General features: G+C 42.4%; 2 protein-coding genes and 1 long non-coding RNA gene across 3 annotated transcripts in view; 2 read left to right on the top strand and 1 right to left on the bottom strand.

Annotated features, from left to right (window-relative positions):
- The window catches only part of CREG2 (cellular repressor of E1A stimulated genes 2), a 32,603-nt gene extending 20,037 nt beyond the window's left edge, over positions 1-12,566 (top strand). The window contains exons 3-4 of the mRNA XM_025869035.2: positions 4,808-4,921; positions 7,431-12,566. Coding sequence (XP_025724820.1) covers positions 4,808-4,921; positions 7,431-7,578 — 262 coding nt within the window. The 3' untranslated portion in view covers positions 7,579-12,566. The remainder of the gene's footprint in view (positions 1-4,807; positions 4,922-7,430) is intronic.
- LOC112821695 (alpha-ketoglutarate dehydrogenase component 4) lies at positions 29-1,322 on the bottom strand. The gene has a single exon (XM_025869036.2). It carries the CDS (start codon positions 1,313-1,315, stop codon positions 1,004-1,006), a length of 312 nt encoding a protein of 103 aa, XP_025724821.1. The 5' UTR covers positions 1,316-1,322; the 3' UTR covers positions 29-1,003.
- A 2,017-nt stretch (positions 12,567-14,583) lies between the features above and the next one.
- LOC141373530 (uncharacterized) lies at positions 14,584-15,858 on the top strand. The gene is made up of 3 exons (XR_012379601.1): positions 14,584-14,652; positions 14,744-14,903; positions 15,723-15,858. It is a non-coding gene; the product is annotated as an uncharacterized lncRNA (long non-coding RNA).
- Positions 15,859-24,596: the final 8,738 nt, after the last annotated feature.

Here is a 24,596-nt window from a genome sequence, read left to right as displayed (position 1 = left end):
CTATTAGGGATGACTTCTTTGAAGTATATTCTAGAAATCATTCAAGGTATGGAAGAAAATTTATTTAGCTTTGTGAGGCTTTACTTTCACAATAATACATACCCTTGGCACTGTAAGACCCTATTAAAGTTTCATAAATTGCCTTAGTAAGGTAAATATTTAGGTTGATTTTATGACACTTTCAGACATTAAGTGTGAGAAAGTTAGTGGTTTCCAGAATTTGCACAGATGATGACAATTAAAACAGTAAAATAAAGAATAAGACTTTCTCAACACCCCTAATAACATATTAAGTTGCAATTTCTAATCAAACACCTATTTCTAGGTTATATTCATTTTGATCTCTTATTTTCCATTTTAAATTCTGGTATTTTCTTCTGAATACAGGTTACAAATAATCTTTTGTATTAACTCCCAGTTTTAATACCACAAAGTCACCTGTTTTACCTTGACTATATTTTTATCATTTAGTGTAGGATACACTTTTTAAACTAGTTATACTCCAGTAACTTTGTGAATGAAAAAAAGGGGAAGAAAATTAAGAACAAATAATGGAGTCATTCTTTCACTGACCCTCATCCAATTTCAGGAAAATCACTTCCCAAAAGCAGTAATTCTAATAAATCTTTCCATGTCTAAAAAGAAACTGAAACAAAAGGGAAACCATGGGAAACCTGTGATAGTTTACTAGATATTGTGTGCTTTTAGTAGCTCAACACTGGTAATACTTGATAATCAAGAGTAAATTAATAGGCTAACATTTAAAAATGTATACTTTAATAAGCATATAAACAATTAGGTAAGCTTGTGGAGAAGCTGACCAAGATACATATATTAGGAGATACAATTGTCCATCTAAATTTTCTAGATTTCTTTTTTTTTTTTTTGCAGAGTATTTACTCAAGTTATTTACTGTATAATTTCTCATGTGCCATTTTGGAAGTCCTTTATTGTAAAGACTAGTCTTCTGTCTGATGACAAACAGCAGCCACACTGTCAGTGATTATTCTGGACCTCCCCGTTGGATAAATTCAATTTCTTCTTGAGATACAAGTTTCCTTCTGTATTTCTGAGGTAATGTTTTTATTATTTCTGCAGTGTCTGGTGGACCCTGATGCACCAGCAAATCTGGGGATTTACTTCCCTTAGAATGCTGTGAAATTGAAGAAGAGTGAGACGGTAGTCCTGCTGATCTCAAAACTTCTGATACGTTAGGTTTAGGATTGTCTCTTCTGTCAGGGAACCTTATTAATGGAGTATGTGGCTTGACTACCTGAACGACCCTGCTGGCAGACGCCATCTTACTGCCCATCATGACCCCAGGATGTCGACAAAAAGAATTCTTAAAGATGAACTATGATAGCAGAAATAAAAAACTCAACTGAAGCATTAGAAGGTAGATTTGAGGTAATCTCCCAAAAAGTAGAATAAAAAGAAATAGATGAAACGTATGAGCTGAACAATAAGAAAATTAAAGGACTAATCCTAAAGGTCCACCAGTCAAAATAAAAGAATTCCAGAAAAGGTGAATTGAGAAAATAAAAGAAAAAAGTTATCAGATATAATTGGAGAAAAATTCCACAGAACTAAAAGACCTACGTCTCCAGATTTAAAACTATCCACCAAGTACCCAGAACGGTGGATTTTTTTTTTTTAAAGCCTGTATCGAGGTACATCATCATGATATTTCAGGAACTCATGGGTAAAGGTTAGTTTATGAAAGTTTTCAAAAGAGCAAGGGGAAGATCACATACAAAAGAGCAAGAAAGGGGATCGCATTGGGCTGTTTAATAGCAACACTGGAATGGAGCAATGCCTTCAACATTTTTTGGCGGAAATTATTGCAAACATAGCATTTACTACCCAGCCAAACTATCAATCAAGAATGAGAGTAGGGGGCGCCTGGTGGCTCATTCGGTTGAGCGACTGCCTTCGGCTCAGATTGTGACCCCAGGGTCCTGGGATCGGGCCCTGCATCAGGCTCCCTGCTCAGCCAGGAGCCTGCTTCTCTCTCTGCCCCTCCCCACCCCCACTTCTTTATCTCTCTGTCTGAAATATATAAATAAAATCTTAAAGAAAAAAAAAAGAATGAGTAGGGACACCTGGGTGGCTCAGTCATTAAAGTGGCTGCCTTCGGCTCAGGTCATGATCCCAGGGTCCTGGGATCGCGCCCCACGTCAGGCTCCCTGCTCATTGGGGAGCCTGCTTCTCCCTCTGCCTGCCGCTCTCTCTCTCTCTGACAAATAAATAAAATCTTTAAAAAAAAAAGAATTTGAATGGAAATTACATCATCTATAAAGATTAATTCTGGGAGAATTGACATCTCCATTAAATTGGGTTTTCACATTCATGTATATGGGATAACTCTCTCTTTAGGCCATTTATGTATTTCAATAAAGCTGTAATTTTTTCCACCAAGATATTACACAATTTTTGTTGAATTCATCTCTGGGTATTTTATAGGTTTTGTTACCATCTTATATACTTTTTTTAAAGATTTTATTTATTTGTCAGAGAGAGAAAGAGAGCACAAGCAGGGGGAGGGGCAGAGGGAGAAGCAGCTCCCTGCTGAGCAAGGAGCCCGACTCAGATTCTATCCCAGGGCCCTGGGATCATGACCTGAGCCAAGGGCAGATGCTTAACCGACTGAGCCACCCAGGTGTCCCTTTCTTCCATACTTTCTAATATTTAAAAATAGTTTTTTGCTTATAAGTAGCAATGCAATTATTTTATAATCATTGTTCTTGAATTCAACAATCTTGCTGAGCTTTCTCCACAATATTAATGTTCCAAGTGTGGATTCTCTTGCATTTTCCTTTGTATACAGTCATATCATTTGCAAATAACTATAACTTCGTTTATTATTTCTCAGTCTTTATACATATTTCTATTTCTTGTCTTAGCACAAAAACCACAATATCCAGTAATATGGACATGCTCATCTTGTTCCATGAGATATAATATAGGTATAGGATTTTGATAAATATCCTTTGCCCTAGGTTGCTGGGAGCTTTAAAAAAAAAATCACAAATGGAAACAAAAGCAAAATAGGTAATTCAGACTTGATGAAAATTTTAAAAAAAATTTTGCATCAAGTCTGAATTAAAACAGGCATAGGATTTGAACAGACATTTCTCCAAAGACATACACCTGGCCAACAAGCATATGAAAAGATGGCCAATATCATTAGCCATCAGGGAAATGCAAATAAAAACCACAGCAAGATACCACTTCATATTCACTCAGCTGGCTAGCATGAAAAGGACAGACTTTGAGTGTTTGTGGTGATGCGGAGGAACCGGCCTCCCACACTGCTGGTGGAAAGGTAAAACAGTGCGGCTGCTTTGGAAGACAGTTCGGCTGTTCCTCACAAAGTTATACGTCGCATTGCCAGGGGAGCTGGGGATTCCCTTTCTCACTGTTCCCCCACTGAACAACATGCCCACACAAAAACACGTGCACACGTGTGTGGCAGCATTATTGGTAATGGCCCCAAAGCGGGAACAACCCAGATGTCCATCAATTGATGAATGGGTAAACAACGTGGTCTACCCATACAATGCAATAATATTCAGCCATGAAAAAATGAATACTAATTCAGGCTCCAGCATGGATGAACCTCGAAGTCACCATGCTAAGTGAGAGAGGATAAATCACAGGAGACCACATATGGCACAATTCCATCTGTCTCGGCAAAACGGGCACAGCTGTAGAGGCGGCAGAAGACCAGAGGTTGCTCGGGATGGGGTGCGGGGTCAGGAATGAAGAATAACTGCTAATGGGCACTGGGGTTTTTTGGGGGTGATGAAAATGTTCTAAAATTCGATTATGGTGATGGTCGCACAACTCTGAATATCCTAACAACCTTCAATGGTGCACTTTAAAAGGGTGAAGTTTATGTGAATATATATATATTACAGTAAATATATATATAAGTAGATATCAGTAAAGCTGTAAAAAATTAAATTTCAGATAAACAACAAATATTTTTCCCACAGAACTATGTGTCATGCAATATTTTATCTGGCAACCCTAATGAGAATTTTTAATTGAGAATTATATTAGATCATGTCATATCACATCATCATATATTCTATTAGAATTCTTTTTATCCAGAGGAGCCCTACCTTGTCATGTACCATCAATAAAGTATACTGTACCCAGCCAAAAAAAAATGGAATTCTATTTATCCAGAGAAAGAGTGATATCCAGAATACAAAATACACCCTCACTGCCAGGTGACTCTTTCAATGAAAGCAAGTCTTAGAAGCATTCTGTCACCACGGGAACACTTCCAGCAAGCAGTCACACATGTAGTCACACTAACGTTCTCATTATTTCCAACGTCCCTTATGTTGAGCGAGGAGCCTCCACCTTCTGATAGTGGTGTCTGAAAACCTTCACCTTGGTCACCGCTGGATCCAGGCAGATGCACCGCATGACCTCAGGAGCACCGCTCATATTGTCTTTAAGCGACTGGCGCTCCCTAGAGTTGTGCAGAGCAGCAACATGATTCTGGACAGTGGCTCCCGGCCGCCGTCTTGCAGAGGCCAGGCTAGCACAGGCCCCGTTGACAAGGGAACTCCGGGTGTTTGCTGCCCCGAGGGTGCAGATCGGTGTGTAACTCCCCCAAGCACACTTCCCACCCGGCCCACGCCAAAGTGTATTAAAGGAATTACACACAATGTAAAAACCTGAATGATATAACCAGCCACGTGCCTATTTTTCATTTTTAATAAAATCCTTGGTATTCCAGACCGACGTTCTATCATCTTTTTAACATGTGAAAAATGTTCTTTGTATGCAGAAAAAATATTGTGGACCCAGAAGACCCCCGATGCGCCCGCCTGACGCTCACCGGCCAGATGATCGCGGTGTCTCCAGAAGAAGTAGAATTTGCCAAGCAAGCCATGTTTTCAAGGTTTGTATATGCTTTAAAGTCGGTTTGCCCAGAAATACACCGTAAAAAAAAAAAAAAGCAGAGGTGAGGACTGTGCCTTTTGATGCCCCTGAAGCAATGATAGTAATGGTCTGAGCTGCCCTGGGGGGGGGGGGGGGGGGGGGGGGCGGGGCTGCAAACCCCACGCGGGCTGTGGGGGGGGCCCCGGGGGGGGGGGGGCAGCAGAGGCCTTGCCGGTGGTCTTGTGGTGTCCCCCCCAACCACCCCCCCCCCGCCTTTGGAGAGCATCCTGCATTGAGGGATCTCAGGCACTCTTCCCTGCGCACTTGCCACCTTCCACAACAGCCTGCCTTGAAATGGAAATAACTGGACTTTGCAGAGAAGGCAGCACAACAAACATTTTCAAACGTCCACTCTAAGCAAAGCACAGTGCAGAAGTGAAAAAGCGCCTTGCCTAGGGTGGTCCTCTGCTGCCTACATCTGACCCGCTGAGGATGCTGGCAGCCACGGGCTTTCTGCCCCCGCCCTCCCGCCCCGGCCTGCTTATTGAATCAGATTCTCAGGAGAGAAGACTCACTCGAAATTTTAAAAGCATGTCCCAGGAAATGAGCATGCATGCTGAAGTTAAGAATCAGGGCTGTAGGGGTCAAAGTGAGCAAGAGGGCAGCCCTGTGAGAGGCGGCGGGAGGTCAAGAGCTTGCAAAAGGTGTGAGGAGGGTGTGTGCAGGGAGGGGTGGTCTCCCAGGGGGGCTGGAGTGAGGGACGACTGTGCAGGGGGCCGCCTGGAGTGCAAGGTCAGAGCTGGGCCAAGGAGCGGCAGGTATCCTCCCCGGGGTGCAGGTGTTGAAAACAGGCAGATTAACGCTTTGTCTAAGTTCCTTGGAAGACTAACATGACAGCAGGTGGTAAACTGGGAGCGCCACCCACACCCCCTCGGAGAAGGGACGATTTTTCCATACAGGGGAACCATCAAATAAGTAAGCATAGAAAGGAGAGGGGAAGCCTGGTTTCCCACTGCCGTGGAAAAGGGTGTCACATGCACAGAGAAAATGGGAATGAACTCGAATTGGATCGCAATTGGATACATCAACATGAATCCAGGGTTTTCAGAACATAGGTTGAGAAGAGAACATTGGTGTTGTGTGTGTGTGTGCCCGCGATATATTTTTGAACCCCGCTGTCCTCTTTACTTCTAAACACTCCTCTTTCGTGTTATAATAGGCCTTGAGAAGAGGCCAGAATCTTAGGTAGACCATTGTGTACTTTCTGTTGGAAACTCGGCAGGTGCTGTGTTGCCAAATTTTTCACCACTATGTTTCGTGGGCCCCTTCACACACCCCCCACCCCCGCTTCCACTAAGCTCATCTTTACCTTCTTCTAAGCCCCCCACTGTGAGTCTCCTGGAGTTCCCTCCACCTGCCCCTCCCTGTCTGGATGCAACGCCGGTGCCCCCTGGATTAGGATTTGTTACATCTGCCCCACACCTGCAGTGCCAAAATGTGTTCGGGTTCCAAGTACAAACTGTGTTTGCTTAAAATAGCAACAATCCTTTTATTATCTTGGTTTTACAAGTATTTGGAGCGTTGGGGCATCAGATCAGCAACTTCATTTCAAATGGTTTAGGGAAAAAAATAGTGCCCCCTCCAAAAAAAACAAAACAAAACCCTGTACTTTCAACTTCTCTGGGCTTTTACAGTTATTTCAAAACAAATTGTCTCTTTTAAAAGGTCATTGGCCTATTATCGCATCTACATTGTTGCAAATAGCCTTCCCAGTCCGCACTTGGCCTTTGACTTTTGTTTTTGACATGTTTAGATAAGAATCTAGTTTTTTATTTTTATGAACTTTACAAGAAGTGAGCCAAGCACCTGCCCTTAAGAAGATGCATATGTCTAGGGTTTCACGTGAGGGGGAAAGCAAAGCAAGTCGGTAAGTAGAAGGCGGAGTGTGCCGTGCCCTGTGCATTCTGGCTGACTCTCCCCTTGGTCCGGCATCTCTCAGCCTGCGGCAGCCGTGCCAATCTTCCCACCAGCAGATTTGTTTCATGGGCTCACAATTCTTTTGGATTTTCATCCGGAGATGCAGAAAGCCTTTCTTGATGTCTCCCGCTATCAGCAACCGGCGTTCACTGAGCACTTGCTCTGTGCAGGTGCTTCCTGTATGCAGAGTTGTTTGCTCCCCACGCAGCCCCATGATCCGAACACCACCACCGTTGTCCCCCATGACGGGTAAGGAGGCCAGGGTTTGAGAGGGCAGACGGCCCACGAAGCCTCTTGCTCATCCGCCGCCGCCCTGGGACTCGAACCAAGGCACCTGGGACAAGGCGGGTTTGCCCCTCTGTGGAGGTGGCCGTTCCCTGCCTTCCCGAGGCTGTCCCGGACCCCAGCTCTGGCTCCCTGGCTTCTGCCTCTGGCTTCAGCCCAGACGAGGCCTGGGCTCTGGAGGCCTGATGACCTGGCCGGTGCCACGGAGGCGGGCGCGGGGCCCCGGGAGCCCACCCGCTGATGGGACCTCTCCTTTATTTCTGCAGACACCCCGTGATGAGGAAGTGGCCTCGTCAGTATGAGTGGTTCTTTATGAAGATGAGGATAGAACATATCTGGCTTCAGAAATGGTATGGAGGCGTATCCGACATTTCAAAGGAGGACTACTTCAAAGCAGTCCCACGAAAGGCCTGATGCAGTAAGAAGAAAGTCGTCAGGGTTTGCGGGAAACGAGACCCCTTTCCGTCGCGCTGCCACACGGTGCCTGACGGCTGTCTGTCTCTCGCCGACTTCATGGCCGCCCTGTCACCCTCACAGCAGAACGAGAGAGGGTGACCGGGGAACCCTGGGCCTGGCTGGAGATTAGAGTGGTCATTTGCAAGCCCCCAGTTCACGCAGGTACTCACTTATATATAGCCTCCATTTGTATCGTATTCCACCCAGTCTCGCCAACTAGGGAATCATGGTTCTTAAAGCGACATGCTGAGACCGTTGCCATTCCATTCCTTAGAACAAAAACAAAAAAGTACGTTCCATGTGATTGCATTGTATTGTGAAGAGTATTTTTGTTGCTTGCTGTGCCCAAAGCAGTCTTGATTCGGAGCTCACACGAAGGAGCTGAACGTGCATCGCGCAGCCACGGTCTTGTGTTTGGGGTGGACACGCAGGACTGGTTGTCTGTGGAGTGCTCATCATGCTACTTACTGGACTGCAGATGCATGATCAAGTCACATTTGCTAGAATGTCCTGTTCACCTAGGAAGCCTTTGTCCCACTATAACCTGACAAACCGCCTGAGAACACAGAGTCCTGGGCGAAGCCCCGTTCTGTGTGAGCAGGCCGTGGTGACTCATTCATGGGGTGGGACAGCTTCAGCACCAAGCTCCCCAGATCCCCACGGCTAATGCTTCTAACAGAGGGTTCCCATCCCATAGGCACAAGGAGTGGCATCCAAAAAAAAAAAGGCATCTCATTCTGTGGCATGTAGAAGAAGAGAGGGGAGAGCAGAGGAGTGGGGAAGGAAGCAAGGACAATGTACAAGGAAGCAAAGAAGTCAGTGATTGGAAGCACACTCCCTGCCCAGCCTTGGACCAGGGCCTTGGCAGGATCATCTCGTGTCAGCCTGACAACCAATGAGAGTCACATCATTGTTGCCACTTACAGACAAGAAAACTGGGGATTAGACAGGCTAGGTCAGCGTCCCAGGGTCTGACTCTCCACACACAATGGATGGAGTGGTATTTAGACAAGTTCCAATCTTGAGAACTGAAATGCATGGGTGGTCACTGAATCAGCAAAATCAGTAAAGTGAGGATTAACCTGCCTGAGGCTGACTTGCCACTGTTAACTATCAAAAAAAAAAAAAAAAAGTCTCTGAAATTTGATTGTTACTACAGATTTAAAATTTTCTACAAAATTATATGCAGGAGCTCCTGGTTTTGCAAGAAATGACATTGTACCTGAGTACACATCTAAGGCCTATAAAGGACTTATGTGTATACATCCAAGACCTCTTACATTGAAGTCTGTAAAGATCTAGCAGTACCCAGTTTTCCGTCTTTTTATAACGGCTATGAACCCTCTGTGGTGGGTTAGGTGTGTTGTATAACATAAAAATACACTTTCTATAGGAAATATACATTTTTTAAAATAGGGAAAATGTTATTAACGATTATACTTTTATTTAAAAAATTAAGACATGAACAGAGTTTGAGGTGTCAAAATATTTTTAAGTGCCTGTTACTAAAAGCATAGTAAGATGCACAGAATTCTTTTTTGTCAAAAGCCAATTCTCAAAAGTTTCTAACAATAACAATTTCTAATACATAAGAATAAGGTCACTTTGATGGTACTTTGTATTTCCGAGTTAAAAATTATTGCTACCCCCAGTTTAGAGGTAAGAGGGGAAAACCAGAAGGATAAACCACATACTCCATAAGTCAACCTCATACCTTAATTCTTTGGGCATCACTACCTCTTGATTCTGTCTTAAGAATAATGTTCGTATGCTAAGTTTGCTTTTATAATCAGGTTCCACTCAGCTCATTAAAGCCTTCTCTGCTGCTTCAAGGGGCTTTGCAGGGTGGGTGCCATTTATAACCACTAATGAATGTTATCAATTATTTATCCAAATGACAGGAAATGAGGTCTAAACAGGTTGGATGATAAGAGTGTTGAAAGTGTATCTGGCCCCATTCAAGCCAGTACGTTTCAGCAAATCTCTGAAAATTTACATTGATGAAAATGTTGAAGAGTGTACTGGAAATTCTACACATGGCAATAAACAAGAAAAGAAATTAAGTGCATATGATTGGAAAGAAATAAAAGTATCTCTGTTTACAGATGATATGATTGTCTACATAGCAAATTCCAAAGACTCTATTTAAAAAAAAAAAAAAGAAAACTCAAAGAACTAGAGAGTTCAGCAAGGTTTCAGGATACAAGGTCAGCACACAAAATGTAATCACATTTCTAAATATTAACAATGAACAAAGTGGAAACCAAAATTAAAAGCACAATACCATTTACAGTCACTCCAAAGAAAATAAATATTTAGGTATAATTTATCAAAACATGTACGAGATCTATATGCTGACAATTAAAAGATGCTAATGAAAGAAATCAAAGACCTAAATAAATGAAGAGATACACCATGTTCATGGATTGGAAGACACAAAGTAGCAAGGATGTCAGTTCTCCCCAGATTTATCTATAGATTTAATGCAATTTCTGTCAAAATCCCAGCAAAGTTTGTAGACATATTCAAGTTTTTCTAAAAATTCCAAGGCACAAGCCTTGGAATAGCTAAAAACAGTCTTGTAAAAGAAAAATCAGTAGGAGAAATCACTCTATTCAATATAAAAATTTATTATGTAGCTACAGTAATCAAGACAATATGGTTTTTATTGGTGAAGGCACAGAGATCAGAAAAGAATAGAAAATCTAGAAATAGAACCACACAAATATACTCAATTGGGTTTTGTATAAAGGTATAAAAGTAATTCAATCAAGCAAGGACAGTCTTTTCAATAAATGTGTTAGAGAATGGGATATCAACAGGCAAATAAAAACCTCAACCTAAACCTCATTCCTTATGTGAAAATGAACTCAAAATGGGTCATAATCCTAAATATAAAATGTAAAACCATAAAACTTTTTTTGAAAAATAGAAAATTATAGGGACCTAGGGCTAAGCCTCAAGAGTACTTTGATTTGACACCAAAAAGCACAATCCGTAAAGGAAAGCTTGATATAAATTCATCAAAATTTAAAATTTTGGCTCTGAAAAAGACCATGTTAAGAGAATGAAAACACAGGCTACAGACTGAGAGAAAATATTTGCAAGCACGTATCTGACAAATGACTAATATCTAGAATATATGGAGAACTCACAAAACTCAACAGTTGTTTTTCTAAAAACTCCATTTCAAAACTGGAGGACATATACAAACATTTCACTGAAGAAGATACACATATGGCACATAAGTCCATTAAAAGATACTCAACATCATTGATCATTAGGGAACTGCAAATTAGAACCACAGTGAGATGCCACTGTGCACTTAACAAAATTGCTAAGATAAAGTAACAACACCAAATATTAACAAGGATGCAAAGAAACTGGATCAGTTGAAGAGAGCTGGTGGGAATGTAAAATGGAACAGTCACTGCAAAACCATTGGCAGTTTCCTATAAAACTAAACATACAGATGCCATACCATTCAGCAATTGCACTGTTGGGCATTTATCCCAGAGAAATGGAAACTTATGTTCGCACAAATACTTGTACATGAATGTTCATAGCAGCTTTATTCATAATATTCAAGAACTGTAAACAACCAGATGTCCTTTAATGGGTGGCTGGTTAAACATGTGAAACATCCATGCCATGGAATACTACTTAGCAATAAAAATAACTTCTCACGTGAGCAACAACTTGGATGAATCTCCAAAGAATTATGCTGAGTGAAAAGTCAATCCCACAGGGTTACATGCTGTACCATTCCACTTATACAACATTTTGAAATGCAAAATTCTAGAAATGGAGAACGGATTAGAGGTTGCTAGGGAGGAGGGTGGGGGAGAGAAGTGAGTAACACGAGGGATCCTTACGACAGAAACGTTCTGTGTCCTGATTGTATCAATGTCAAAATCTGGTTGGGATATGGTATAGTTTTACAAGATACTACCCTTGGGGAAAACTGGGTAAAAGGCAGACAGGATCTCTTTGTATTATTTCTTACAACTGCATGTGAAGCTACAATTTCTGCAATTATCTCAGAATCTACAATTATCTTAGAGTAAAAAGTTTAATAGAAACAAAATATAAGGTTTAGCTTATGTGCTAAGGCATTTATGCTATATCTTGTTAGTCCCTAATGAAAACAAAGAACTGAACTATGCCAAAATCTAGCAGAACAGACATTAGTTGTCTTTGGTTAACCATTAATATATGCATGTGTGAAAGAGGGAGAAGATTTAAGTTTCCTTAAATGTATTCAATTTAATACTGAATACAAATTAATAAGAATTCAACAAATCTCTATATAGATTTTATGTGGGACACTTAGAAAGGGAGGATATCTTCAAGTTTCTGACATAAGCGTGTTGAGTGAGCTATAGGTATGTATAGGAATCCGAGTCTGTACATAGTGAATCTCCCCTGATGTTTATAGCAAAGAACTGTATTCCCGGTAATCTTCCTGGAATATTCCTAAATATTCTGGGAAATAATTCTTTTATTTCTGTGAATAACTACATCCTGACCCTCATGTTTTTATTTACAGTGATTGTACATGTCCATGATGTTGACATAGAGAATACAATTCTGATGTTATTTCAATATACATTGTATGTATTGATGCATTATGAGTTATTTTTTGGTTGAGATGTATTTCTGCAATTTTTCCAGAAAGTCAGTATTTCACTTTTAATGATTGAACCATCAAATGCTGTTCTGAAAATAAAACATCTCTAGAATAATTTATGGATGCACATTTGATTGCTATAACAGCAAGTCAGTTATTAGAAAATTTGAATTCTAGTGAAGCTATGGTTTGTCTATGCTATGTAATGCATGTGGAGTGTGAAATCTGTTTTCAACACTAGTCATGTCTATTTAACCAAAGACTATTTCATTCATGGTATGATTCTTATGCTCAATTAAATAAAATTATGATTATTTATATATAGTCCTTTCATATAATATTGCAAATTGACATTATTATATTCCTAAGAAAATAGATACTATTATAATAATCAACAGTTTCCACTAGAAAGAAAATTTCCACTAGAAAGAAAAGAATTAGCGGGGGAGTTTTGTCGATGGGATTCTTTTTTTTTTTAATTTAATTTTATTATGTTATGTTAATCACCATACATTACATCATTAGTTTTTGATGTAGTGTTCCATGATTCATTGTTTGCGTATTACACCCAGTGCTCCATGCAGTACGTGCCCTCTTTAATACCCATCACCAGGGTAACCCATCCCCCCACCCCCTCCCCTCTAGAACCCTCAGTTTGTTTCTCAGAGTCCACAGGCTCTCATGGTTCATCTCCCCCTCTGATGTCCCCCCCTTCATTTTGCCCTTTGTTGATAGGATTCTTTAAGGCTCTGAGTACAATGCACTTTAACTTGCAGACTCGAAAATGCTGATGTAGCCACACTTTGGCATTGCCGCTCTTGGAAGTATTTGCCATTTTTAGCATACTTGTTATTCCTAGAGCTCAGGGCTATGAAAAAGCTCCCTTTCACAGCTGAGAAAACATGCCCAAGGAGTCCCACATCGAGTATGGCAAAAAAATGACACAGGCCCCGTAAGAGTGATCAATCCTGCAGCTTCCATAGACCACCGACTGATATCCTGGCTTCTCAGAGATATTCCCGTCCACCGCTTAGTGACCCCTTGGCCCATTTACCCAAGACTGAAGGTTTTCCAGGACACAGGGCTTTCAGTGGTCGAGTCAGGAAGGTCTGGGCAAACGGAGATGGATTGGTCACCCACCTGCACTCGATCTCAGGGCCTCGGGTCCTGAGCAGGTCATCCCCAGAAGTGACCCATCGCCAACCGTGTGCCTTTGGACATCTCCTGCAGCTGCGCCCTCTCTCCCTCAGCCTTCTGTCCTGCTGCCAGAGCCCTGAGGTTCTTGATTCTCCTCGTCTGACTTCACCCGCTCAAGGAATGACCCACAACAGGGTAGGACTCCATGCAGAGCAAGGCCCTGCCCTCAGAAAGCTTGTTTTGTAAACAGTCGGTAAACAATCAGGTTTTTAAGCCAGGTCATCTGGTAATGTCTGCAGCTTCTGCTCCAACACTTCGGCCAGTATCCCCAACATCCCCACTGTTTTGTGTTGGAACCACCTGGCAAACCCCCGCCGTGGATAAACTGGTTGTTCATCTCTGCAGCCAAGTGGTAACAGAGGAAAGCCACAACCAAAGAATCGGTCCCACCTTAGATCCAGGGTCCACATCCTCCCCGGGGCCCTCCATGCTGCCAAGTTCCCCCCTCCTCCCGGGTGTTCCCCATTCTCTCAAGCAGCTGTCAGGGCCCCTCCACAGCCTTCAGCCCTGGGAGCCCACACCCTCGTTCCCCTCCCAGGGCACTCTGAAGCCTTCGGATGAGCACTCCCTCAACTCCGTTCAGAATCGCCAATTGCCTTCCCCCCTCTTCCAACAGGCTCCTCTGCTGCACGGTTTCCCATCACAGCTGTGGGATGCAGTCTTGGGCAAGGACAGGTGATCCGAGGTAGAAGCCAGCCCCACGGAGGAGAGTGGGACAAGCGGGAGCTTCCTGTGCTCTTTAAGGGTAGCTGACATGCCACATCCTGGGAACCAAGCTGGAGAAAGAAGGAAGTGAAGTCAGGAGAGATGATTGCGGGGAGAAGCTAGACCAGCTGTCAGGGAACCCAGTAAAGCAAAGAATAGCTGTGTTAACCTTAAAAATAAAACTGTCAGTTATCTTCCCATCAAAAATGGGTTTATTCAGGAATAGCAGAGAATGGCAACTTGGGACAAGCAGGGGGTGGCAAAATCCTAGGCAAGCCCGCAAAACAAAGGGGAGGACGGGTCTTTCCTGGAGGAAATGGGGGGAGTTGGGGGAGCTGTTACAAAATGTTCATTGGTGTAAACTGGGAGTTCAAAGTGCAGTGGCTTTTCATTGGCTGAGTGTGACAGTCTCCCATTGGCTGCGCTGTGGGAGCAGGGAGAACCCTTTCTCCCTCCTGCCTGGAGAGTGTAGTAGCTAACTCAATTATCTCTCTGCGGGGGTAAGTCTTCCTTTTGGGTCTGCAATTGACAAGGAGTGGCTGGCCTCCTCATGCCATGTTAAATGAGGTTTCCTTCTACCAATTTTCACAGCTGCAGGGGGGCACTTGAGCCAAGGAGCAGGAAGGCCAAGTCACTGCAAACAGGGAAGTGTGGGAACTAGTGCTCTCTAGAGCCTCTCTGTCAGTGATCACCAAGGCCAGGCCGTGGCTGTGGGAGTGGCCGCTGAAGTGACCAGAAGATGGTGGTTAAGGTGAGCCAGATGCCTTAGAGAGTGAACAGTGAGCAGGAGGTGGGGAGGTGCCAGTAGGGAGGAGGGAAAGAGGGGCACCCAAGCCCAGTGGGGGAGGGGGATGCCCACCATGTTCATGACAACACTTGCTGAGACTAACCTCAAGTGGTGAGCTTTAACGGAGCGGGGCTGTTTTGTTTCGTTTTAGTGGAGGAGTAGTGATTTGTAAAGCGCTACTAACCATAGCCTTTAAAATAGAGCGGCATGGCTTGATCCGTTGTTTCTCAGCTTTGTGAATTTGGGAAATGAGTGAATCCCTTGAATCCGGTTTCTTCATGAGCGAAGTAGGAAGAGTATCATAAAGTGCCTGGCTCGTCCTAAGGGTTAAAGAGATGTTGGCATGATGTCCCGTTATTTTCACATTACATATTAGCCATTTGTCCATGTGTCAAACTCCTCAGCAAGACTGTGAGCTGCTTGAGGGGGCTGATTTCACACTGTGCTCTGTCTATGGCTCAAGGTAAGCACTCGACACATGTTTTGGCAAGCAGGGATGAATTATCTGTGGGCTCTGGGCCAGAGCCCCACCCCAAGTCCCATGGGTACCTCTCACTGACACATTTTCCTTACTCCTTCTCCTGCTGTGACCCTCGTCCCTAGCCTTCTTGCCCCTCACTGAGGCTGTGCATCCTCCTGGCCACTTCCAGATAAACTGCTGACCCTACAAGAGCTTCTGACTCAACTTCCCAGGCTTCCAAACCTGGCGGATTTTTCACGATAGCCTGGCAAAGGATCGCTGCGCCACCTGCTGGCGATACTTGGGCACTTCCCCTTTTCCAGAACCTGGAATCCGGGGACAAAGAATCCCAAATCCGGAATGCAGGATTCAGGCCAGAGAGAGTGCGGCCCCGAGCCACCTTTCATGAAGTATCCGCGGTGGACAGGCATGCAGACCACGCTCTCCCTTTGAAAACATGCGCAGATAAGAGTTTTCCCCGCACGTGATGACAGGACAGACACAATACGTTGACATTTTGATAGTGATTTTAATTAAATATTTAATTATTTCAATTATTTTTAATTATTTACATGTTAATTATTTATAAAATATTTAATTATGGCAGTTCCTGTCGTTGCACTGGTATAAGCTAGGTTCTTCACATACGTTCAAAAAAAAAAAATCTCATTTAGTTTTTACATCTGCCCTGCAAGGAAGAAAATGCTTCCGTTTTCCACGTGGAAAACCTGCAGCTCAGCAAGCTCTTCAGACCTGCACTCCCGGCGCCCAGGACCAGGTAGGCAGCCCAGCGGGTACTAAACCCAGGACTGTCAGACACCAACTGCCCCTCCCTCCTCTCAAAGCTGTAGGGGTTTCAGGAAGATCCAGGTCATTTCCATGTAGTTTTCCTTCCATTCTCCACAAGGGTGGGTGGCCGTCCCTGGCATGGCCTCGGGTTTAGGCAGGTGCCGCTTCCAGCGGATCGAGGGACCCCTGATTTACGGTCCAGGCCTGCTATGAGCCGTTCACAAGCTGTGCCCACTTTAGCCACTGCCGCAACCCTGGGAGGTAGGTCCTCCTCTAATTGCCAAGTGAGAAAACCTGCCCAGAGTCACGCAGCTAGGAATTGGTGGAGTCCGTGCTCTGAACTCCACAGGCTTATCTGTGGATTTTTCAGTATCAGATCGCGATTCAAATGTTTATCTTGATTCAATAAGATAAGAATGGTAACACAGACCCACGTCCCCCAGCCAGGCAGTCGGAGCTTTTTGCCATAATCCCCGCTTCTTGGGTCTTTGGCTCTTCCAGCCCTTCCAGCGTCTTTCTAGCCAAGTCCCTGCATTAAATCGATGTTTACTAGAATTATCTAGAGTGTTTGTTTTTCGGATTGGACACCGATTAACACCTTCTAACAAGAAGGACGTGTTCTTGGCATTGACCTCTCAGGTTCTCATGGAATAAGAAAAAAACACCTGTTTTGTCTTGACTAACATTTCCCAAGTCATACAATATTTTAGTTACTTTTAAGATCATGCTCCGGATCTCTCTGACGTGAATGCTACTTTTTTATAGATAATGATGTAGTTGACCTAAAAGTATTTGGGAACAGGGGAACAGTATGACTGTTTGGGGTTGGTTGGTTTTGAAACATAGCAATTATTTTTCATTGTATTCATCTGTGGTGTACTACATTCAACAAAGTAGCTGGTGATTTTTTTTTTTTTTTAATAAAGATTCAAACAGTTCTCTCTCTGGACACTCGACTGAGAAAGGAAAACTGCCCTACCCTGAATCTGGCTAGCAGAACAGACGCAAAGCCAGCTGCAAAGTTAACTGGAAACAGTATTACTCCCAAGGTCATGCTAAAGCTGTAAAATGTCATAACAAACCCCCTTTTGAGTTTCTTCTGTTTTCTTGGTGAGAAACCTAAAATCAGCTGTCAGAAACTTTGCTGTTTAAAATCCAATCAGCGAGAATGAAAGATCCCACCTCTGCCAGGAAGATCTACGTCTTCAACATAGAGAAACAGCCTGCCTTTCAACCCAAATGCAGGCTCCAGATAAGGGTTTTCTAGATAAGACATTTATATAGCTATCTTCATTTGCTAATTTCCAAGAAGCAAAGCCCTGAGTCTGATTTGCAGTTTACACCCAAAACTGACCCCTTACACACAGCCCTATTTGCTTGAAGTTATCCAAACATTACTTCATTTAAATTTTACCTAAACTCCCTTCCCCCACATTACATAATAACCTATCTCTTTCTTTGTTTGGTGAAATGCCCCAGGGCTCTGCTGATATGCAGGCTCTATTTCCTTGAACCAAGACACCTAACTTTGTCAGACTTGGGGTTTGTCCAGATGGCCTTTGGCTGAGCAGGCTAGGACAGCATCCACAGATCCAAATGTTCTTGCCTCACAGTGAAGACCCCCATCCCACCCTCCTCCCAGCCATCAGGAAAGCTGAATTATTATTCAGAGTTGTTTGACGGCCATAAAACAGATCAAAAGAGGAGAATAGATTGGCAGGGGTCATTCATCTAAATTCAGAGATAGGAAAACAAGATCACCTTTATTCCCCCACAGAGAATGCAGCCAAATTATTCTTATAATCCAGATTTAGTGGCTCGCTCCCTAGAAGATGGTGATGAGTAAATGCTTAATATCACTGACAAAGCTATACTCCAAGGCACTGTTCTGTAAGCCATGAGACATTCTGTCTCCAACAATTTATTACGTATTGATTTAATTAGAACCACTCAGTAAGTTTTGAGATGTCCTGCCGTGATAACCAATAACTTCCATACCATCTGCTTAGTTGATGTAGAATGTATCACAATGTTTTAGTTATCTATTGCTGTGTAACAAATTACCCCCAAACTCAGCAGCTGAACGCAAACAAACATTTATCATGTCACACAGTTCCTGAGGCCAGGAATTCTCATTATGGACATTGCTAGAATGCTTAGGGAATTTAAATCCAGATAAAAATAAAGTTGATACTACTCCTAATTGAATGGAGATACTATGTACTTAAATTACATGAGTATAAATGCAATCTCATGAAAGCCTTTATTGCTGTGTGTATTCGTATCGTTCGTATCAGTCAGCATATTCACATTCCTCAGGTCGGGAATACAAATGCAGTTTGTGTTAGGATCCATAACCCATGGAAATTGTACAGTTCAGAAGTTGAGCAAGTCAGGGGTACCTGGCTGGCTCAGTCAGTGGAGCAAGCGACTTGTGATCGCGGGGTTGTAAGTTCGAGCCCCACGTTGGGTGTGGAGATCACTTGAAAATAAAATCTGGAAAAAAAAAAATAGAGCATGTCTATGATAACATCAAAATATTTAAGAAAACTTAAAACAACAATTAATTAATGATTCTGCTCATTTGATTGTGCCCGGAGAAAAACTAAGTGGGAGATTATATATATAAAATAGTGTAATTAATTAGGATCCTGAAGTAAGCTTTTGCTTTATACAATAACCCCTGTTGCAATGGCCATTCAATATAAAGCAGCACTGTCCTCCTATTTTTATTAAAAATAGAAAAGGTATGGAGTGCCTGGCCGGCTCAGTTGGTGGAGTGTGTAGTTTTGATCTCAGGGTCATGAGTTGGAGCTCCACGTTGGGCATTTTAAAGTCTTCTCTAAAATGAATGGTATTTAGGGGCACCTGGGTGGCTCAGTCAGTTAAGTGTCTGCCTTCGGCTCAGGTCATGATCCCAGGGTCCTGGGATCGAGCCCCACATCAGGCTCCCTGCTCGGCGGGGAGCCTGCTTCTCCCTCTCCCTGCTGCTCCCCCAGCTTGTGCTCTCTGTCAAATAAATAAATAAAATCTTCAAAAAAAAAATAAAAACAAAACCAAATAAAATGAATGGTATTTATTCTATGTGGCATATTTTTATATTTGATTATATATGTAATATATAACATGTATTCTGGTAACCTGTCCATAGTTTTTAAATACTCATCAGGACTTCACGAAAGATAAGGCAGTGTGGACTACTGGATGAGTCCAGAGCGAGGGACTCAGACAGACCTGAGGCTGAGTACTGGCTATGCCACTGACCCCTGTATGACCATGGACAAAGCACTTGACCTCCCTGACCTTCCATTTTCTCCATAGTGAACTGGGAGTAATACACATAATACATATCTAATGCCGTAGAGTTGTTCTGAAGATGAAATGAGATGTGTAAGTCAAGCCTCCTGGTGCTGTGCCTGGCCTGTCAGTCATTCTTTAAGTGGTATCTGTAGTTATATTCGGTCCCACATAAAAAAGGCAGTGAAGCCAAGTACAAACATAGAACCATTTTTAATGTACATTGGTCGATTTGAGAAGTTAAAAATTCTGTTAATGAATACTAAAGAATGTGTACGGGTAAGCATAAAGCTCTGTTGTGATAATTTCTATATTTTGTCTCCTTTTCTTTTTCTGTAAGTCTGATGAAGCTTCGTGCATACCTTCATGCATAGTCTTTCTGAATCATTTTGTTTGGGGTATATGTCTTGGTTGCAGCATAGAGCTGGGTCTAGTTTTGTGACTCAAAGTGAAAACCTTACTCTTGTAGTAGGTGAGTTAGGCCTGTTCACAACTGGTGTGTTTGGTCTCTGTCAGATTTTATAATGATGTCTATTTTATTTACTATACTTCTTTTTCTACAAGATGTGCGTTCTTGGGGCGCCTGGGTGGCTCTGTTAAGTGTCTAGCTCTTGATTTCGCTCCGGTCATGATCTCAGAGTTGTGAGATCCAGCCCGGAGCCTGCTTAAGATTCTCTCTCTCCTCCTGCCTCTCCCTCTCCCCACCCCCGCGCATGCCCACTTTCTCTAAAAAAAAAAAATAAAAATAAAAAAGTGTGCATTTTTTACTCTTATTTATTAAAACATTCTTAGTATTTAGGAAAGTTCATGTTTTCTCCTGGTGGTTACCTCTGTACTTAGGCCTTGTTTCTTCTGCAGTGTCTAATCGGCTTTTAATTCTAGTGTATGGTTCATCTCTAGAGTTTTCTTTTTTTTTAAATATTTTATTATTAATCAGAGAGAGAGCACAAGCAGGGGGAGCAGCAGAGGGAGAGGGAGAAGCAGACTCCCTGCTGAGCAGGGAGCCCAACGTGGGACTCCATCCCAGGATCATGACCTGAGCCGAAGGCAGATGCCCAACTGACTGAGCCACCCAGACGCCCTCTAGAGTTTTCATTTGTGTCTTTTTTATATCTTTCTTGTCCCTATTTAACACATCCAAGCTTTTCCTTCTTGAACATAGTAACAGAGTTTTATTAACGGTTTGCTTTGTCTGCTGATTTAATCATCTTGTCATTTCTGGGTCTGTTTCTTTTTTTTTTTTTTTAAAGATTTTATTTATTTATTTGAGAGAGAGAGAATGAGAGACAGAGAGCACGAGAGGGAAGAGGGTCAGAGGGAGAAGCAGACTCCCCACTGAGCAGGGAGCCCGATGCGGGACTCGATCCCGGGACTCCAGGATCATGACCTGAGCCGAAGGCAGTCGCTTAACCAACTGAGCCACCCAGGCACCCGTCTGGGTCTGTTTCTATTCATTTGCTTTTCTCCTCGCTGTGGGTCATATTTTCCTGCTCCTTTGCATGCTCAGAAAATTTCTTTTTAAGATTTTATTTTTAAGTAATCTCTAGATCCAGTGTGGGACTCACAACCCCAAGCTCAAGAGTCGCATGCTCTACTGACCTGAGCCAGCCAGGCACCCCTGTATGCTCAGAAATTTTTGATTGATGGGTTAGCCCGGTGATGGGTATTAAAGAGGGCATGTTCTGCATGGGGCCCTGGGTGTTATACCCAAACAATGAATCATGGAACGCTACATCAAAAACTAATGATGTAATGTATGGTGATTAACATACATAATAATAAAAAAAAAAGAAAAAAAATGATTTGGTTTGGGGGGAAAAAAAAGAAATTTTTGATTGAATACCAGAACACCAGCACTTTTTTTTTTTTAACTGAATATTGTATCTTGTTTTGAGTACTAGATGTTTTTGTACTCCTGCAATATCATTGAGCTTTGTTCTGGGATGAAGTTAAGCTATTTAGAAACAGTTTGATCCTTTCGATTTTGCTCTTTGGGTTGGTTAGGTGGGATCAAAGCAGCATTTAGTCTGTGACTAATTTGACTGCGTTACTGAGGCAATAATGTTCTGAGCACTCTACTCACTGACCATGAGTTGTGAGGCTTCCCACTCTAGCTCGTGAGCACAAGAACAATTCCTAGCCCCGTGTGGCCTCTCAGGATTGTTCCCTTTAATCTGAAAGGCTGATTCTTTTTTTTTTTTTTTAAAGATTTATTTATTTATTTGAGAGAGCGAGAATGAGAGAGAGAGTACATGAGAGGGGGGAGGGTCAGAGGGAGAAGCAGGCTCCCTGCTGAGCAGGGAGCCCGATGTGGGACTCGATCCCAGGACTCCAGGATCATGACCTGAGCCGAAGGCAGTCGCTTAACCAACTGAGCCACCCAGGCGCCCTGAAAGGCTGATTCTTTCCGCAGCCTGGAGTACTTCCCTCGTACACATGCACTGGGACTAGAAGAAGACCCTCTGCCGATTTCTGGCGCAGTATGTGTCTGTGTGTGTGTGTGTACACGCGCAGCTATCTCCTCTCTGACTCTTGCCCTGCACACTCTCGCCATTTTGGCCTCCCAGAACTCCTGATCCCATTTCCTCAACTCAGGGAACCCCCGGGGCTCGAGCTGCCTTCCCCCACAACCTGGAGATGTCCCCAGACAGCAAGGTCAGCACTCACTCCTCTCTCCTTGTAGGTCTCCTGTCCTTCATGATCTGAGGTACAGTGTCTGCAAACCATTGTGTCACGTAGTTTGTCTTTGTTTTCGTCATTTCGGGAAGGGGGAGTGAATCCAGTCCCTGTTACTCTGTCATGCTAGAGGCAGAAGTCCTTTATAAGTTTTTAATGCCCTTTCTCCCCTATTTTTTCTTTCTTCCCTTTTTTTTCTGTAGTTCGTAACTGGAAGTTTCTGTATCTCAATCCTTTTCCTCCCTCTCTCCCATCTCCCCCACCCACCGTCTCTCTTGTAACCACCAGTTTGTTCTCTGTGGTTAAGAGTCTCTTATTGTTTGTTTGTTTTGTTTTGCTTTTTAGATTCCACATATAAGTGACATCACGTCATATTTGTCTTTCTCCGACTGACTTATTTCACTTAGCATGAGGCTCTCCAAGCCCATCCATGTTGTTACAAATGGAAAGATCTCACTCTTGTTCATGGCTGAGTAATATTCCTGTGTGTGTGTGTGTGTGTGTGTGTGTGTGTGTGTGTGTGTGTGTGTGTACCACATACTACATCTTTTTTTATTCATTTATCTATCGATGGACACTTTGGTTGCTTCTATATCTTGGCTATGGTAAATAATGCACATAGGCCTGCATGTACTTTTTTGAATTAGTGTTTTCATTTTCTTTGGGTAAATAGCCAACAGTGGGATTACTGGATTGTGTGGTATTTTCTATTTTTAATGTTTTAATGTACCTCCATACTGTTTTCCACAGTGGCTAATGTACCAGTTTGCATTCCCACCAACAGTGCATAGGGTTCCTTTTCCTCCACATCCTCATCAACAATTGCTATTTCTTGTCTTTTTGTACCAGCCATTCTGACTGGTATAAGGTGATATCTCATTATGGTGTTGATTTGCATTTGTCTGATGATGAGTGATGTTGAGCATCTTTTCATGGTCTGTTAGCCATCTGGATGTCTTTTTTTTTTTTTTTTAAAGATTTTATGACAGAGAGAGACACAGCAAGAGAGGGAACACAAGCAGGGGGAGTGGGAGAGGGAGAGGCAGGCTTCCCGCCAAGCAGGGAGCCCAGTGCGGGGCTTGATCCGAGGATCCTAGGATCATGACCTGAGCCGAAGGCAGACGCTTAATGACTGAGCCACCCAGGCGCCCCTATCTGGATGTCTTCTTTGGAAAAATATCAATTCAAATTCTCTGCCCATTTTATAATTGGATAACTTGGGGTTTTGGGTGGTGTGTTGTAAAAATTCTTGATATATTTTGGATATTAACCTCTTATTGGTTGCTTCATTTACAGATATTTTGTCCCATTCAGTGGGTTGTCTTTTTGTTTTGTCAATAGTTTCCTTCGCTGTGCAAAAACTTTTTATTTTGGTGTAGTCCCAGAGTTTATTCTTGCTTTTGTTACCATTGCCCGAAGAAACCTATCCATAAATATGTTGCTATGGTTGATGTCCAAGAGATTACTGCCTATGTTTTGTTTTAGGAGCTTTATGGTTTCAGTCTCATATTTCGGTCTCTCCTTTATTTTCTTATTTAATTTTTATGATCTGGTTCATTTTTTTAATCAGTATCCTTTAAAGCCCACCTATTGTCTACAATAACTAATACGCTTGTTCTACTTTCTACTTTCTTGCTCCCTTCTCCTATATTTTAGTTTCTGTATTTCAATTTTGTCATAATATATAACATCTGTACATTGGTCTTCTACATTTGTCCCCATTTTTGTTTTAATCTTAGAGGTACGTCTGTATACTTCAAAATACTCACCATCGTGTTTTCTGAAGTTTTCCCAGTCGCCATTTGGTTAAATAATACTCATCCTGTAGTAAATCCTCAAGGAGGATTGATGGGTGCAGATTTCCCTATGTTATTATGTCTAAAACTATTTTTCTTTAGCCTTGATATTTGAAGGACAACTTGGTTGGGTATAAAACCCTCGGGTTTTCCTGTTTTGTTTTGTTTTGTTTTTTGTTTTGTTTTGTTTTGTTTTGTTTTGTTTAAATGGTGTCCATTGTTGCTTTCTTGGTATATAGACCAAAAAGTTTGATGTCAGACTAATTCCTTTGCTGCCAAACTAATTCTTCTTTCTTTTGTAACTTATTTGATATTTTTCCCTGCGGGCCTTAAAGATTTTATCTTTTTCTTTGAAATCTAATAGTTTTATTAGGCAGTGTCTCAGAATTGATATCTCTGGGGTAATTTCCCCAGTACCAAGTGAGCCCATCCAGTGGATAGGTCTTTTCTCATTTCTTCCTGCCATTCTGGTCAGTCATCAAATCAATACTCAAATCCTACAACTAACTAACTAGTCATGTGCTTGAATCAGAAAAGATCAACACTTTGAATTGAAATATCAATTTGAATGCTAAAGGCTAAAACATATAAGTTCTAAGTAGCAACCTAAATATTGTATGGAGAAGCAGACTGTATAAC

Source organism: Callorhinus ursinus, unplaced genomic scaffold, assembly GCF_003265705.2.
Source record: "Callorhinus ursinus isolate GAN/ISIS: 27379988/994484 unplaced genomic scaffold, GSC_fseal_2.0 scaffold10, whole genome shotgun sequence".
Taxonomy (NCBI): Eukaryota; Metazoa; Chordata; class Mammalia; order Carnivora; family Otariidae; genus Callorhinus; species Callorhinus ursinus.
This window is presented reverse-complemented; position numbering and strand designations above follow the sequence as displayed.

What these genes read in the sequence shown, in the direction of transcription:
- LOC112821695 (XM_025869036.2), bottom strand. Translation starts at nt 1,315, where the DNA reads ATGATGGGCAGTAAGATGGCGTCTGCCAGCAGGGTCGTTCAGGTAGTC.